The sequence below is a fragment of the Parasteatoda tepidariorum genome, chromosome 4, assembly GCF_043381705.1.
Source record: "Parasteatoda tepidariorum isolate YZ-2023 chromosome 4, CAS_Ptep_4.0, whole genome shotgun sequence".
Lineage (NCBI taxonomy): Eukaryota > Metazoa > Arthropoda > Arachnida > Araneae > Theridiidae > Parasteatoda > Parasteatoda tepidariorum.
In genome coordinates, this window is record NC_092207.1 from 80,788,616 (window position 1) to 80,802,739 (window position 14,124).

General features: G+C 26.6%; 1 protein-coding gene across 3 annotated transcripts in view; it reads right to left on the bottom strand.

The window, feature by feature from the left end:
* Nucleotides 1-283: 283 nt before the first annotated feature.
* Nucleotides 284-14,124, bottom strand: part of LOC107457012 (kinesin-like protein 31E) — a 69,125-nt gene continuing 55,284 nt past the window's right edge. For all 3 annotated transcript variants that reach the window (XM_016075032.3, XM_016075033.3, XM_016075031.3), the window contains 4 exons: nt 13,519-13,639; nt 12,599-12,769; nt 8,852-9,057; nt 284-3,845 (listed from right to left, as the gene is read on the bottom strand). In XM_016075032.3, coding sequence (XP_015930518.1) covers nt 3,764-3,845; nt 8,852-9,057; nt 12,599-12,769; nt 13,519-13,639 — 580 coding nt within the window. In that variant the 3' untranslated portion in view covers nt 284-3,763. The remainder of the gene's footprint in view (nt 3,846-8,851; nt 9,058-12,598; nt 12,770-13,518; nt 13,640-14,124) is intronic.

A 14,124-nucleotide genomic window follows, 5' to 3' on the forward strand; every position in this document is an offset into this window, starting at 1 on the left:
CATAGTCGCCTAAGGCCGAAAATAGTAGCAAATAGTTGCATTTTAGTATCCTGTGGCAACCCTGAACAAGCAATGCTCAGAAAGGGTGAGGTTTATAAAACAAGTTTCGACAGTAAAAACTTTTTTTTTTTTTACCAGTATTCTAATTGATAAATTCTTAGTTTTATTATGATTATTAGCTTGATTCAACTAAATTTTTGAGTACCTTAAATTTAAAAAGTATAAATGCAGTTTAAAACTGTGTTTTGTTAAGTAACAAATATTGAAGAAAATACAATGAAAATAAAATGGAAAAGAAATTTATTTATCTACAGCCCCTATAGGAATATATTTACACAGAAATGGAATGAGTTATAAAACATACCAGATTGTCACAAACACAGCTCAATTACTTAACATTCGAATAACATCATACTTGATACTGGCATTCCACAAGACTCTCATCTAACATTAAAATACAACCAACGTTACAAAATCTTTTAAATATAACTAGTATATATACAGTAGGAATTCAAAGAACACATTTTATGAGTATTTTTAACCAAAATTGCTTTCTTACAGAACAGATCTAGTTAAGGAGTAATTTGAAGTAAAAATGGAATAAAACAAAAAATATAAAATGCACACCTTATAGTTAATAATTTTACAATAAAATTGATAAGAAAAAACTACATAACTTCAATCAAAGGTATTATTTTATCAACAATAATTAAAACTAAATAGAGCAATTTAATTCATGGATGCATTTAATAAATTTACAGTATTTTGCTGTATCAGCATTAAAGTAAAATAAAAGCAACTGAAGTCAAGTAGCCTAAATAGACCAAATAAAAGCAACATCTGTAACTAAATAAAAAGAAAATGAAAGTAGAGTCGTTTGCATGGGAAAAAATGAAAGTAGCTAAAGTAGACTAATCTGTACTAAAAGATGCTGGAATAGTGATAAGCAAGCATATTTATAGATTTCGAAATGGATTTTGTTACAAATACCTTCAATTCATAAAAAAATTGCTTTAAATGTATTAATAATTTTGCAGAGCATAAACTGAAAGAGGAACAAAAATATTGAAAGGATTCTAGAAATGAAGGAATAAGATTTTAATAGATAGTGATGGATTAAGTAATAGTTTTTCCTTCTTTCTTTTGCAACTATTTTATCACTTTTGTCAAATATTGCGTTAGAAATAGAGTTCGAAATCAACAGTGATCCATTTAACAGAGACTATGAAAATCTGACTCAGACTACTATAAAATAATATTCAGAGGTCTCTCAGACTAGTAACCATTCAACTGTAAAGCGTGTGCCAATTTTTCATTTTTAGTTTGTCATAAAATAGTTGCTCTGCATTTTATCATAATTTTAAATACTACACATATTTCATTTAAATGATTATTATATTTTTAACCTTTTATAAAAAGTCTATTAGTCTATGAATGGACCACTAAAAATGTGCATGGACTAGTAAAATGCTTTAGTTGCTGGTCTTTCAAGACTATGACTAAATTTTCTTAATTTTTATCCCTAAAACATATATTTTTTAGAAAGAAAAAAAAGAAGAAAAAAAACCTAATATGAATATTGCACCAAACAAATTAAATTGAAGTTATTTGCAACTCATCCAGTAGAAAAAGGGCAACTTTTATTTTTACATATATTTTTCAAGAAATGCAACAAAATATTGACTTTTTATTATGGAATGGACAATAGCATTAGAACAAAGAAAAAGAATATACAAAAATATCACAGTCAATTCGTAAAACCAGGAAAATCATTGAGGCACACTATAAAAAAAATAACACTGAACAATCATCCACTGGTTAACAGTTGGAAAATAAAAATGTATATCCACGAGTAAGAAATAAGGGGGGGGGGAGAGAAATGCAATTTCAAAACTCAGACAATATTTTGGTTGTGTTTGGAGTGACCTAGAATTGATATCTAATTAAAAAAAAGGCTAGCAAATTTGCAATAAGCTCATTGATTTTTGTAAAAACAGAAGTATTTTTTATTTGAAAATAAATTAATTATAAAGAAATGCAAAAAAATTTTTACACTAATAAAAAACTACTATTTTCTACAACAAAAAAACTAACAAGAGCTTTTTGTCTATACTTTTATCTTGAAGTGAGAACAAAAACCATAAGTTTTGAGAACGTTCATTATTAGAGTTTGAATGTTGATGATATTTGCTTTTTTGACATTACTTTTAAGGCAATTTTTTTTATGTTTAATTCAACACATAAACTGTGTAGCAAGACTTTAAGAAACAAGTTGTTGCACATAGACAACATAGGTAATATCAAAGTAAAAATATTTTAAGGAACAATATGAAATTTTCTTAAATAATATAATTACATATTATTCAATTTAAGATTTCAATAAAGTCTCAAGCATATTTTTTCATCTAACATTTTTAAGCATTTTACAGAAAATTTATGCATTATTTGCAAATATTTTTAATATCATCAACTTCACTCTATATTCAATCTATTTTCTGGATTTCATTTTAACTCATTACATATGCATTGTGAGAATGATAGAAAAGCTATGATACATTACAAGATGAATATTTAGTGTGATATAATTGTCTAACACATTTTATTATTTTTTTTATGAACTTATTTGAAAATTTTACAATTTAAATACTCCTGCTTTTTTTTTTATAAATGCAAGACCAATTTATACATAAAAAATGTGAAGGGCAGAAAATAAATTTAACTTGGTAAAAAAATTTATTTATTATAGTCCAAAGCTTATTTGGTATTAATGTTAGTATAAAATAAAGTTACTAATTTGGATAATTTTAAGAAATTGTAAATTAAGAATGAAATGAATTTATACTGGGCATATAACTTTAAATTCAAAGTAGACTATTTATGTATCCTTATGTAAGGTACTAGGAGAGAAACATATCTTTCAAAAAATTCTAAGTTTAAACAACATTAAATAATGTACAAATAATTTTAAAAACCTTTGCATTTAACAGGTGATGATGTAATTTAACAAGTAAATGCAAAATTACTTACTAGGACGTTTGAGACAGAAATTTGATTTTAGAGATTTTTATATAGGCCTCGTAATAAAGCTTTTAATATGGTGATAAATATGCAATGCTGAATTCTGCGTAACAGAAATATGTGAAACAAATCTACAACTTGTTGCATGAAATTGAGATGAAATTTTATGACAAAAAATATCTTCTAAATTTATACATTACTAGTACATTAAGGTTGAATTGGCTGAGTCAGATATTATACGCTTACATATTTCAATGAAAATACCTGTCAATGAAATGCATTTTAAAGTATTTACAAATAAATATTAAAAACCACCAAAATGCTGAACAAAAAGCAAGCAATAATTGTCTAAACTAAAATTACCGAAATATACATATGGATAAAATTGTGTATAAAACACAAATTGATAAAAGGAGTTAAAAACACACAGTGATCTGGCATTACTAACAATAAAAATTACTAACTCAATAACATATCAAAATCAGAATACTGTTGAGTGCATGAATATTGATGGATTACATATCAACCAATCACCGGATACTTAAGATAATTCAAAATAGCCTAGGCCTAATAAGCCATATATTAATATTTGATATAAATGCATTTTTGAAATACTCAAATTTAAATAAAGTTCACTGAACTATTGAATTCTTATTAATCACAGATTTCAAAGCCGTCTAATTTTTTTTTAAGAATCAAAAACGGAAGAACATCTTTGGTATGTTTGATTGGAACGGGTCTTTCTTCATACATCAGGAAATTCATTACTATTATCCGGTGAGAGATCATTGTTGTTTCTCAACCTCCATATTCCAATGGTACAATCACTGAAATAAATATTAAAAATATTACTGGCATCCAATAGAATGGCTAAGCATTTAATAAGATGCTTAGCATTCCATATAATAGCTATGCAGTGTAAAAAATTCATATGTTCTTCAGGCAATATTAAAAAAAAATCATAGTGAGACTTGTTATAAGCAATATATGAAATACCGTGTAATTCTTAAAAAATGAAAGATTGCCATCAAGTAGGCCGATCATACATATCTTATATGCAATGTATGAAATGGCAGCATTTTGCAGAATACCTATGCATTTAACAAAAGGCATGCCATTTTTCCAGGCAAAATATAAAATATGAGAACCATACAGTCAGGGTTTGAAAAAACCCGAAGATTTTTGAAAAACCCCAACCCGCCCGAGTTTTATTTAAAAAACCCGGGGGGAATTGGGTTTTATTTGAAAAACCCCGGGGAAAATTGGATTTTTTCATTTAGTGCTTATGAACTTTAAAATTTTACTGTGAAAATATTTTTATTTATTAAATAGTGTCGTATAAGCTTAAAAATAGAAATAAATCCAAAAAATTTATGTAAAATATATATAATAAAATTAAAATAAGCTTAAATAATGCACTATCACTAATACATGATTGAATCTTTATTGTTAAAAACACAACGTTTCACAATTTTTAACTGAAGCACTATAATATATATATATGTGTGTGTGTGTGTGTGTTACCGTTAAAGTATATAATGCAGTTATTTCATGGAATACCTGGTTATTCCATAAAATAACTGATCGTGTCCGTTAAAGTGTGTAATATGTTATTAATTTGACACTTTAACTAGTTANAGTTGTATAAGTAAACACTAAAATTTCATCTGACTTTTACCTGTAATAAAATTAAACTGGAATAAATATTTAATGGTCTTCCATGTTTTTATAATACGATTAATAGAAAGTGAAATTAAAATTACGTATAATTATAAGGAGTATCAGTTACCTGTCCCATTTTTCAAGTTTTTAACCTTAGAAAAAAGACTGCACTCTTAGATAAATTTTACTTTTATAATTTCTAAAAACAAATTAATCTTGAAATTATAAAAAAGCATGCATAAAAAGTTTTAGCTTATTTTTTTAAAACAAGAAAATAAAACTTTTAATTCATTAATTGTTTAATGTATCACTTAATAGAAAATTTATTTTTTTTGTTTGTTTTCAACTTTTTTAAACATGATTAAAAGAAACAAAATAAATTATATTCAAATGAAATCTTAAAAATAATATTTAAAAAATCTTAAAAGTAATATTTTAATTTTTATCTGTTTTTAATGGTGATAATTCTCCAAATAGTTAAAAATTGTCAGCAGATGTTAAGAGTTAACTTTAAAAAAGAGTCAATTTTTTTATTTATTATTATTATTATCATACAGCAGAGTGTCTACATTTCTCTCTTAGATGATACACTTTTACGAGTTTTGTAGCTTTATATATTCCTAATTTATTTCGTAGTTTACTCCACACCAAACCGAAAGTTAAAAAGTGTCTTTCGATAGAGACAGAGGGTGCTAAGTGTAAAGAAAAAAGAATTGGCAGAAATTTTGTGGAAGCTTGGAATTTTTTTTTTGCCATAATTTTCCACTATTTTTTATGAAAACTGTTGAATAACAGTGTCAAAACATCATTGATTTTGGAAAGCATTCAGGATCGGAAAATTCGAATGCCATAACAACTGGCAGAAATTCTGGATGATGCTTAGAAAGATAGTTTTTTGCTAATTGCTCTTGTTCATCATTTAAAAATTGTCACCTTGTTTCGGGATCCAGGATACATATGCTAATTAAAGAGGTGGTTGAACAGCCTGAGGGAATCTTTTTACAAAATGCTTATGGGGTTCTAATTAATCACACGATAGTAAGTTAATTCATATTTCAACAGCTTCTGAAATTGAAATATTTTCTGATTGAAGCTTTTTTAAAGCTTCAGAAACAATTGATATCTGTTTTTCCTAATTGATAGTTTATTGGTAAAGCCCAAAATTATTTAATATTTTTGACATATTATTATATTCTTCATTTTGATGTTCAAGAGCAATCTCTTGATATTTATGGTAATTATTGGTATAAATGTTAACACGGTCACAATATGAACTTTTGGTAATTGGGGTATAAAGCAGTTTTTTCATTAGCCCATCCACGTGCTTGATGCACATTTCTGAAATATTTGTAACTTCCATGATGTGTCCAGTGATAGTATATACTTCTTGTTCAACCAAATTTCAAAAAAGCAATTTGTGAAAAAACCCACCAAGTTGGTTTTTTCAAGGTGGGCCCACCCAATAAAATCCGGGCGGGTTTTTTCAAAGTGGGCCCACTTGGCGAACCCTGCATACAGTCGCCGTACGATATAAGGACCCACACGAAACAGGTGAAGATGTGAGTTATAACATGAGGCCATTATAATAAAAACTAAAATACTGTAAATACATTAACTCATTGCTAAAAAATATTTGACCAATTTTATGTTGTATATCAAAAATGGCAGCCCTGTACCACCATACATTAATGCATTTTTAACCTAAGAAGCAGAAATCCTCCATCACGCTAGTGAGCGGTGTAAAACATTAAAGCATTTGCAAATTATTTTTAATTTAAGTTTTTTTTAAAATTATTTTTAAGCCTGTTTATAAAAAAAAATGAAAGGCTGAGTTGAGATAAAACAGTAAGGAACAAAAGCATAATTTCTTTTTTCAGTTACTTAATTACAAGTTTAACTGTATAGGAGGGATTTATTCCATCTTTTTTAGCATTTTTGCATAAAGTTAAACTTAAATATTAACAACAGAGTTTTTATGTAAAATTTATTAGGAGGTCATATTTTCAAATGTTAAGCACAATTATTTTTAATAATAGATAAAGCTGAATTTTTACAATAATAATTTCTCTTTATTGTAGCCACAGACAAATCTAGGATTTTTGAAGATGGTATGGCAGATTCATTCTGTAAAATCTGCTACTGGGTTAAGGAGTGTGATATTAAATGGTATTTTTACGTATATATTAATGCAGATAAAATGTTGTGTCATTGCCATTTTTTCCAAAATCAATCTTTCACACACCGAATTTTTATAAAAGTAAAGAATTGCTTTGTTAAATCAAATTTGATATGAAAAAAATCTACAAGAAATTAAGCATGGTACGCAATAAAAAATCAAAAGGTGAAAAATTAAACATGATATATAGCTTTCAACAAACTGTCATTGAACCGCAGACTCTCAATAGTAGGCGATTTCTAAGAAACTATGGAAATCAGTAAAAGTATTCAACACTATTAATATAAAAATTCCTCCACAAATTATGAAATGAGCATCGTAACTCAGTGAAATCGAACTTAGTCTTCAAAACAAACAGGTAACAGTGGCAGCGTAGGATCTCCGAAAGTTAAATCCGTATATTCCATGCGTTTTCTTGTGTTAGCAACTAAATCAGAGTAACGATGCATTGAAATGAAAGCCACTATATCAGCGTGCTGATATAAACTTTAAATTCATTTTTATAAAGTTATGTATGACTGTGCATTATGTAACAGATTTAAGTACATAATTATTAAGTAAATGTTACTTAAGTACATAAATTGCTTTAATTATTCATTGTAACATTGAAATTCCATGACACTTTTAAGCAAGACAAGTAAAAAAATTATATTTATAAGAATTGAAAATTAAAAAGTTTTTTTTTTTTATAATTATAACATGTTTCACTTGGAAAACACAAACACACTTTAGAACCATTTAACTTTTTATTTCACTTAAGAATTCAAAGCGTCTGTTAACTTATGTTTCACTTCAGAAAGCTTACGCAAATATATCAGTAAAAATGGCCATTTATGACATTTAAATAAGAGAAATTTAAAAAAAACGTGTTTTAAATTATAAAACATGTTTCTTTTTAATTATATATTAATGTAGCTATAATTACAATTTAAACAAATGACTTTTTTCGAATCTGTATTAGTCTTGTATACGTTGTTTACAAAACTAAGCAAATACTTTTTTTCAAATTTGAGTAAGAACTTTTTTTTTATAGGAAATATAATTTTACTGTTTTTGTATTATGTAATAAGATCTGCCCAATGAACAAAATAAGTTAAACATTGTTCACAGTTTTCTTCATTTTAAAAACTGGCCGTAAAATTACATCAAATGCTTTATTTTGCACTTTATTTTTCATATGATGAAAACTAATAATTGTTCTCAGTTTTATAATTATATTCAATGAGTTATTTCAATAAGGCAATTTAGATTTAGGAATTTAGAAAATAGAAATATTTCAGTTTCCTAAAAAAATACATTAAAAAGAGAGAACTTTTAAGAACTGTTTTTTCTCTTTATACATTAAATATAAAACTTAAATGAAATATTCAAAAAAATTCAATTTGAAACCCCAAACTAATAGACGAGTATATTCCGAGAAAGGGGTGATCTTGTAAGATGGATATTATAGAAGTCCTAATTAGTAATCATTGACCTTTTATCTTGCTACAGGGACTACTATTAGGATCCCCTATATATCTAGGCCCTGTTAGAACATCTGCTTTTCCCAACATCTTCTATCAACACCTATGACATACATAAACCGTTTAGTAACTTTTAGGCAGACTATTAAATCAATCACTTATAATATCTTCATTTGCAGAAGGAAAAAATAAACCAAGATGACCCTCCTTATAGTAGCAAAACGATGCAAAAGAAAGAAAGAGAAAAAGAGGATTTTTTCCCCTTCATTTTATTAGTTAAATGATAAAAAAGTAAGAATTTTTTTTTAAAGTTTTTTTTTGCCTAGATTGTAGCAAAAATAGCCCCCTTTCCTTTAGTCATTTCAGTTGCTGGAGGCAACCCTGCTATGTTATTAAATTTATTAAAGAAATTGAGAAAAGAATCCTTACACAAGAGGATATTTGAAATTATAAAACTTTATAATTAACACAAATACACAGATATGGTAAACACTAGATTTTCCATAGTGGACAGCTAAAAAATAGAACAAACCTGGAGGCAGTAAAAGTGCAACTGCTGTTGGTTGAAATATTGTTGATGGGAGCACTATGTGCTTTCATTTCTCCTTTTAGTTGTGTGGCATCGGTTGTCCAAATTTTCAAAAAACCTCCTCTACAACCACTTAACAGATAGCGAGTATTATTGCCAGAGAGAAAACTCAGGGAACAAATCCAATCCTTATGAGCTTGGTTTAAAGACTAGAAATTTAAATTGTTTATTCAACCATTAATAAAGATATAAGTAACTTATGTACATAACAAACAAATAGACAAATATGCATTACTGTAGGTTTGTAAATGAAAAGTGGTTATTGTATAAACAATAAGTTTAAAAAAAAAATAAAAGGAAACACCCTAGAAGACTTTTGCTTTAATAATAGCATTTTCACAAACTCTGTGCTAATTTCAAAGGTTTGAAAGATTTAGCAAAAATATCTTATCTTCATTAATTGGTGCTACCTATTCAGGGTTCAAACTAAAAAACAAGAAACTTTTTCCAGGTATATTTACGCAAAATTCCAGAATTTTTTTTTCTTTTAAAAATCCAACTAAAGTTATACTTAATGAAAATGTAATTTAAAATTATAAATAAAATTGCAACTCTAGGAAAGCATTAATAAACAATTTTTATTTAATAAAATCAGATGATTTAAAAAATATCAATTCAGATTAGAAATAATAATTTTTCAGAACTATAAACATGACTGAAGGGAAAAATAAGACTAAGGGAATTTATTAGGCAATATTCAGATGGAAAAAAAATTATCAGTCAGAAATTGTTGAAAAAAAATAAAAATATCTAAATAACCTATATATAATTGAAGTAAAATCTTAAACAAAGCAAGAAAATTTTTGAAAACAAAAACGTAATAAACAATTAAAACCCAATAAGTTAGCATCTATTAAAAATTAGTTAAGCGAAAGATAAGTAGCAATAAGATTACCAAAATTGAGCAATACTAATTTTTAATAAAAAAAACAACATATTTTTAACACCAATTATTAAAGAAACTAACAAATACATAAACAATCCATATTTAAATAAAATTAATCTATATTTAATTTATTAAATTAAGTCAAACAGAATAAATAAGTAAAAAATTACACTTTTTATCTACAGACACTCAAAAAATAAATAATTTTTTCTAAAATATAAAACAAAGTTGCAAGAAGGTGAAAAATGAAAGAAATTGCTAATCAATAAAAAAAAAAACAGGTTTTTAACAAGTCATCCTAAAAGAAATAATAAAAGAAAACTAAATAAAAAAAATACAAATAATCTGTATTTAGCTTAAATTAAATAATATTTAATCAACTGACGAAAGTTTTAAAGAATAGAAGAGAAAATAACTAAGTAAAAAAAATATAGATAAAAATGCATCATGTTAAGATTTTCTATTTAAAAATATAAACCATAAATAGGATGGATAAATAGAAAATATAAATTACGATGGTAAAACCACAAAATTAATAAAAAAAATATCTAAAAAAAAATCCAACTTATTTAATGATAAATACCAAACGATCACAAAAAGAAACTAACACATACATAAGTCAATTGATATTAATCATTTAACTGAAGTCCAGCCAAATTATAATAAACTAAAGATTTCTTAAAATTATTAAATTAACTAATATAAAACAAAATTAAAGATTAAAAAAAAACAATATATTTCATTCTTAGTTATAAAGAAAAGAAGATGATAAAGTATAAGGAAAACTTCTCAAATTAAATAAAAACACCAAAAAATTACCAAACAGAAATGATAATTAAAAGAACTAGGACCTGGACTAGGTAGGAAATAATAAGATCAACTGAATTTTAAAAAAATCTTTATCCTGAAACTCATGAATATGAAAACTAATTTATTGAGTATGAAATTTATTGGGCACAGAAGGAAAAAAAAAAGGGAATCAGAAATATATCACTTATAAAAAGAGAAAGCTGCAATCTGCTTCATAAAATAATAGTCTGCTTTTAGTATAAACTATCTTCTGCTTTTAATTATAAGAGTAGACGACTTTTAACAAAAGCAGATGTGATTTCATATCAGACATCACAATCAGGTAAATGATATGGTAAGCTCTGAGGAATCAAAATTCATTCAATCAAAAAATATCTTTTCTTTAATAATTAATGCATGATCAGAAATTATAAAACAATAATTTGTCATAATAAATCAAGAATCAACAAAAATTGAGAAACAAAAGTAGAGTAAAGAAAAAACTATCATGTCAATACACTCAAGGTAGAAATTTCAAGTTCAGAGCTCAGACTTGATAGCACTCTAGAAATTCTTCAGAGGAATGTTGAGGATATCCTTAATAATGGTCGGCCTAGAAAAAAAATCTAATATATTTTTAAAATCTTCTATTCCGCAAGTGCAAATTACAGTTGAGAACAGAAGACTCTAATCCCGCAATTTCATATGGAATCAAATTCCCTGACGATTCTCGGTTTAGGGGTGAAATTTCGCTCCCCCGACTTATTTTCCGATTCTTGTTTTCCCTTATTTTCCAATTTCCGGCACTCCCGATATTCCCAGCACGTACGAATTCCAACTATTACTAAACTTATTGATGGACACTGGTACAAGCCCTCTTTTTACCCCTGACAGCATCCTCAGACAAATAGACAGCGGACTAGATGTTAGCATAGTGGGAGAACACTCAAGAAAAAAACATGCAGCTCCAGAAATATAAATTTATTCAACAACTGTGACATGTGAGAGTATTTACAGATGATTAAATGAAAAAGAGAAGGTATATTCTAAACAGTTACACATAAAGTCCCTTGCAGTAGGAGAGAGAAAAAGCTAAGTCTAATCTTTTAAGCATGGCTAAGTCTTGGCTTTTTAAACGTAGAGATTCGGCGACATCGACTTATTACCAGCAACTGAGCATGTTGAATAAATTATTTTACAAATAGGTGAAGAATAGAGTAGTAATTGCTCCCGTGAAGAAAACATTATCTCATGAGCACAATTTGTTAAACTCCCAATAAAAACAGACATCTATCTTTTATGTACTCATTCCGTGAATTAATCTGAGATAAATAAAGAGCATTGATTCGGTTTTATGACATGATTATCAATCTGAGATAAATAAAGAGCATTGATTCAGCTTTTTGACATGATTATCAATCATATTTCCAATACTTATAAAATCAGACACGAAATCATACTTGGATTCTTGATTATCAAAATATAAGAAAGGGAATCATGATCAGGAGAAAATATGTTCCAATAGTTCAATAAAAAGAGAGTTTGAATGTTTAGGCTCCTTAATGTTGATTCCTCTTTTCGTATATTTCTCTATATCTCAAAAATTTATTAGGCAAATTGAAAACACTTTACACAGATATAAAGCTTGTTTATTCAAAAAATAAATTTCAATATACATTTATTCATTATTTATAGTAGAAAAAATTTTGAATTGCAAAGTATGCAGATTTGTAAATTAAGTTAAACCAAGTAATTTTAAATGACAAAACGCAAATAAAATCAAAGTAGTTTCTGTAAAATGAAATTTAAACACTGTAATTTTTTTACAGTTTTTGTGACTCAAGCACTATTTGTTCAAATTTAGGATTTTCGCATTTGAAATAATTAGGAAATATCTCAAAAGGTTACAATTAAAAAATACATAAAAAATATAGTTACACATAAAAAATATTTAAAAAGAGAAAGTGAAAGATTTAATCCAGCATTTTAACTGACATGTAAAGAATAAAACCAACCTGAATATGGTTGCCATTCTTCAGATTCCATTTCTTAATACACATATCCCTGGAGCCAGAGTACAGAACATTATCATTAATAGCAAGTGTTTGTATCCCATCATAATGTGGAGGTTTAAGATTAGTTTTAGATGAAATCACTCCACCAGCTCCTTCACTCACTTCAAACACCTAAAACACAAAAATTAATTATCATAATTATAGAAAAAGAATATTATAATTTATTAACTTTGTTAAGAACAATAGAATAATTGCTAACTTTTTTTTAAAAAATTCTTTGACTTCCAATTATTTAAAATTAAATTAACAACTCGCAATTTGGGTGTGTTCACCAGTACTTAGTGGCCTGCTAACTTATTATGTAAATTTTATTATTATACCATTTTTATATATACAGTACAGAACCCGTTATCTGGAAATCAGAAAACCGGAACGAAATTCAAGAAATTTTCCCGCTATTTTTTAAAACAAAAAATTCTTTTCCTCATAAGATTTTAGGATTTTTCCTTCTTTTTTGAATTACCATCATTTACCATTTACCATCATTTTAGAAATAATCATTAGTGTATTACTTCATCGTTTTTTCTTCTTTTTAAGATTATTTCTAAATATTTGTTTATTCTTAGTTGGGTTTAACAATAAAAAAACGGCTTTTTGTAGCGATTCAGAAAACCGGAAAAATCAGTTATCCGGAATAGCGATGGTCCCGATCGTTTCGGATAATCGGTTCCATACTGTATATATATATATATATATAGTACGCATTGTTAGATTTGTTACATAAAATAAATAAAAAAAATCAAAGTAAATATTTTAGAGGATGTATATTTAACATAAAAAAATCAAATGATTATTTCAAATACATGCATAGTTGTACAAAGTTTATTTGACAATGTAATAAAATTTTTGATTTGACTTGCCTTAATGTAATGGTCTTTTGAGCCAGTCACTACAACATTTTTATCACGCCCTTCATTGTCCACAGCTAAACACATAATTGCTGCTTGATGGCTACCATTCAATTTACCTATTGCTTTGAACCTAATAATTGAGAAAGAAAATTAAAAAGATTGTATGGAAAACAATCTATTAAAATTTGATGCAATGGATTTAGGTTCATAATCACCAATGATAACTAACAAACTAATAAAGTAATTGGTAGGTATCAAATACATAAATTAATAAATGCATTTGGAAAATTATTTTTTATTCATTTAATACAGGGATTTCCAACTTATATGAGGTCGGGGGCCACAATTAAAAACACAAATCAAATGGCGGGCCGCAACTTTATCAAAATTTTATGTAGGACTCTTATGTTTGAAGGAACATTAAATATTACTGTCAGATTTTTACCAAGTTGTACAAAACAAAAGTATTGAATTACAAATTAAAATAAGTAGTAGATTTTTAAAAATATTTAATTGTTATTAATAATATTTTTAAAAATATTAAATAAATAATAAAAATTCGGGCTACAATAACTTTAATGTGCACCTATGTATTAAACAATTTATGTGCAACAG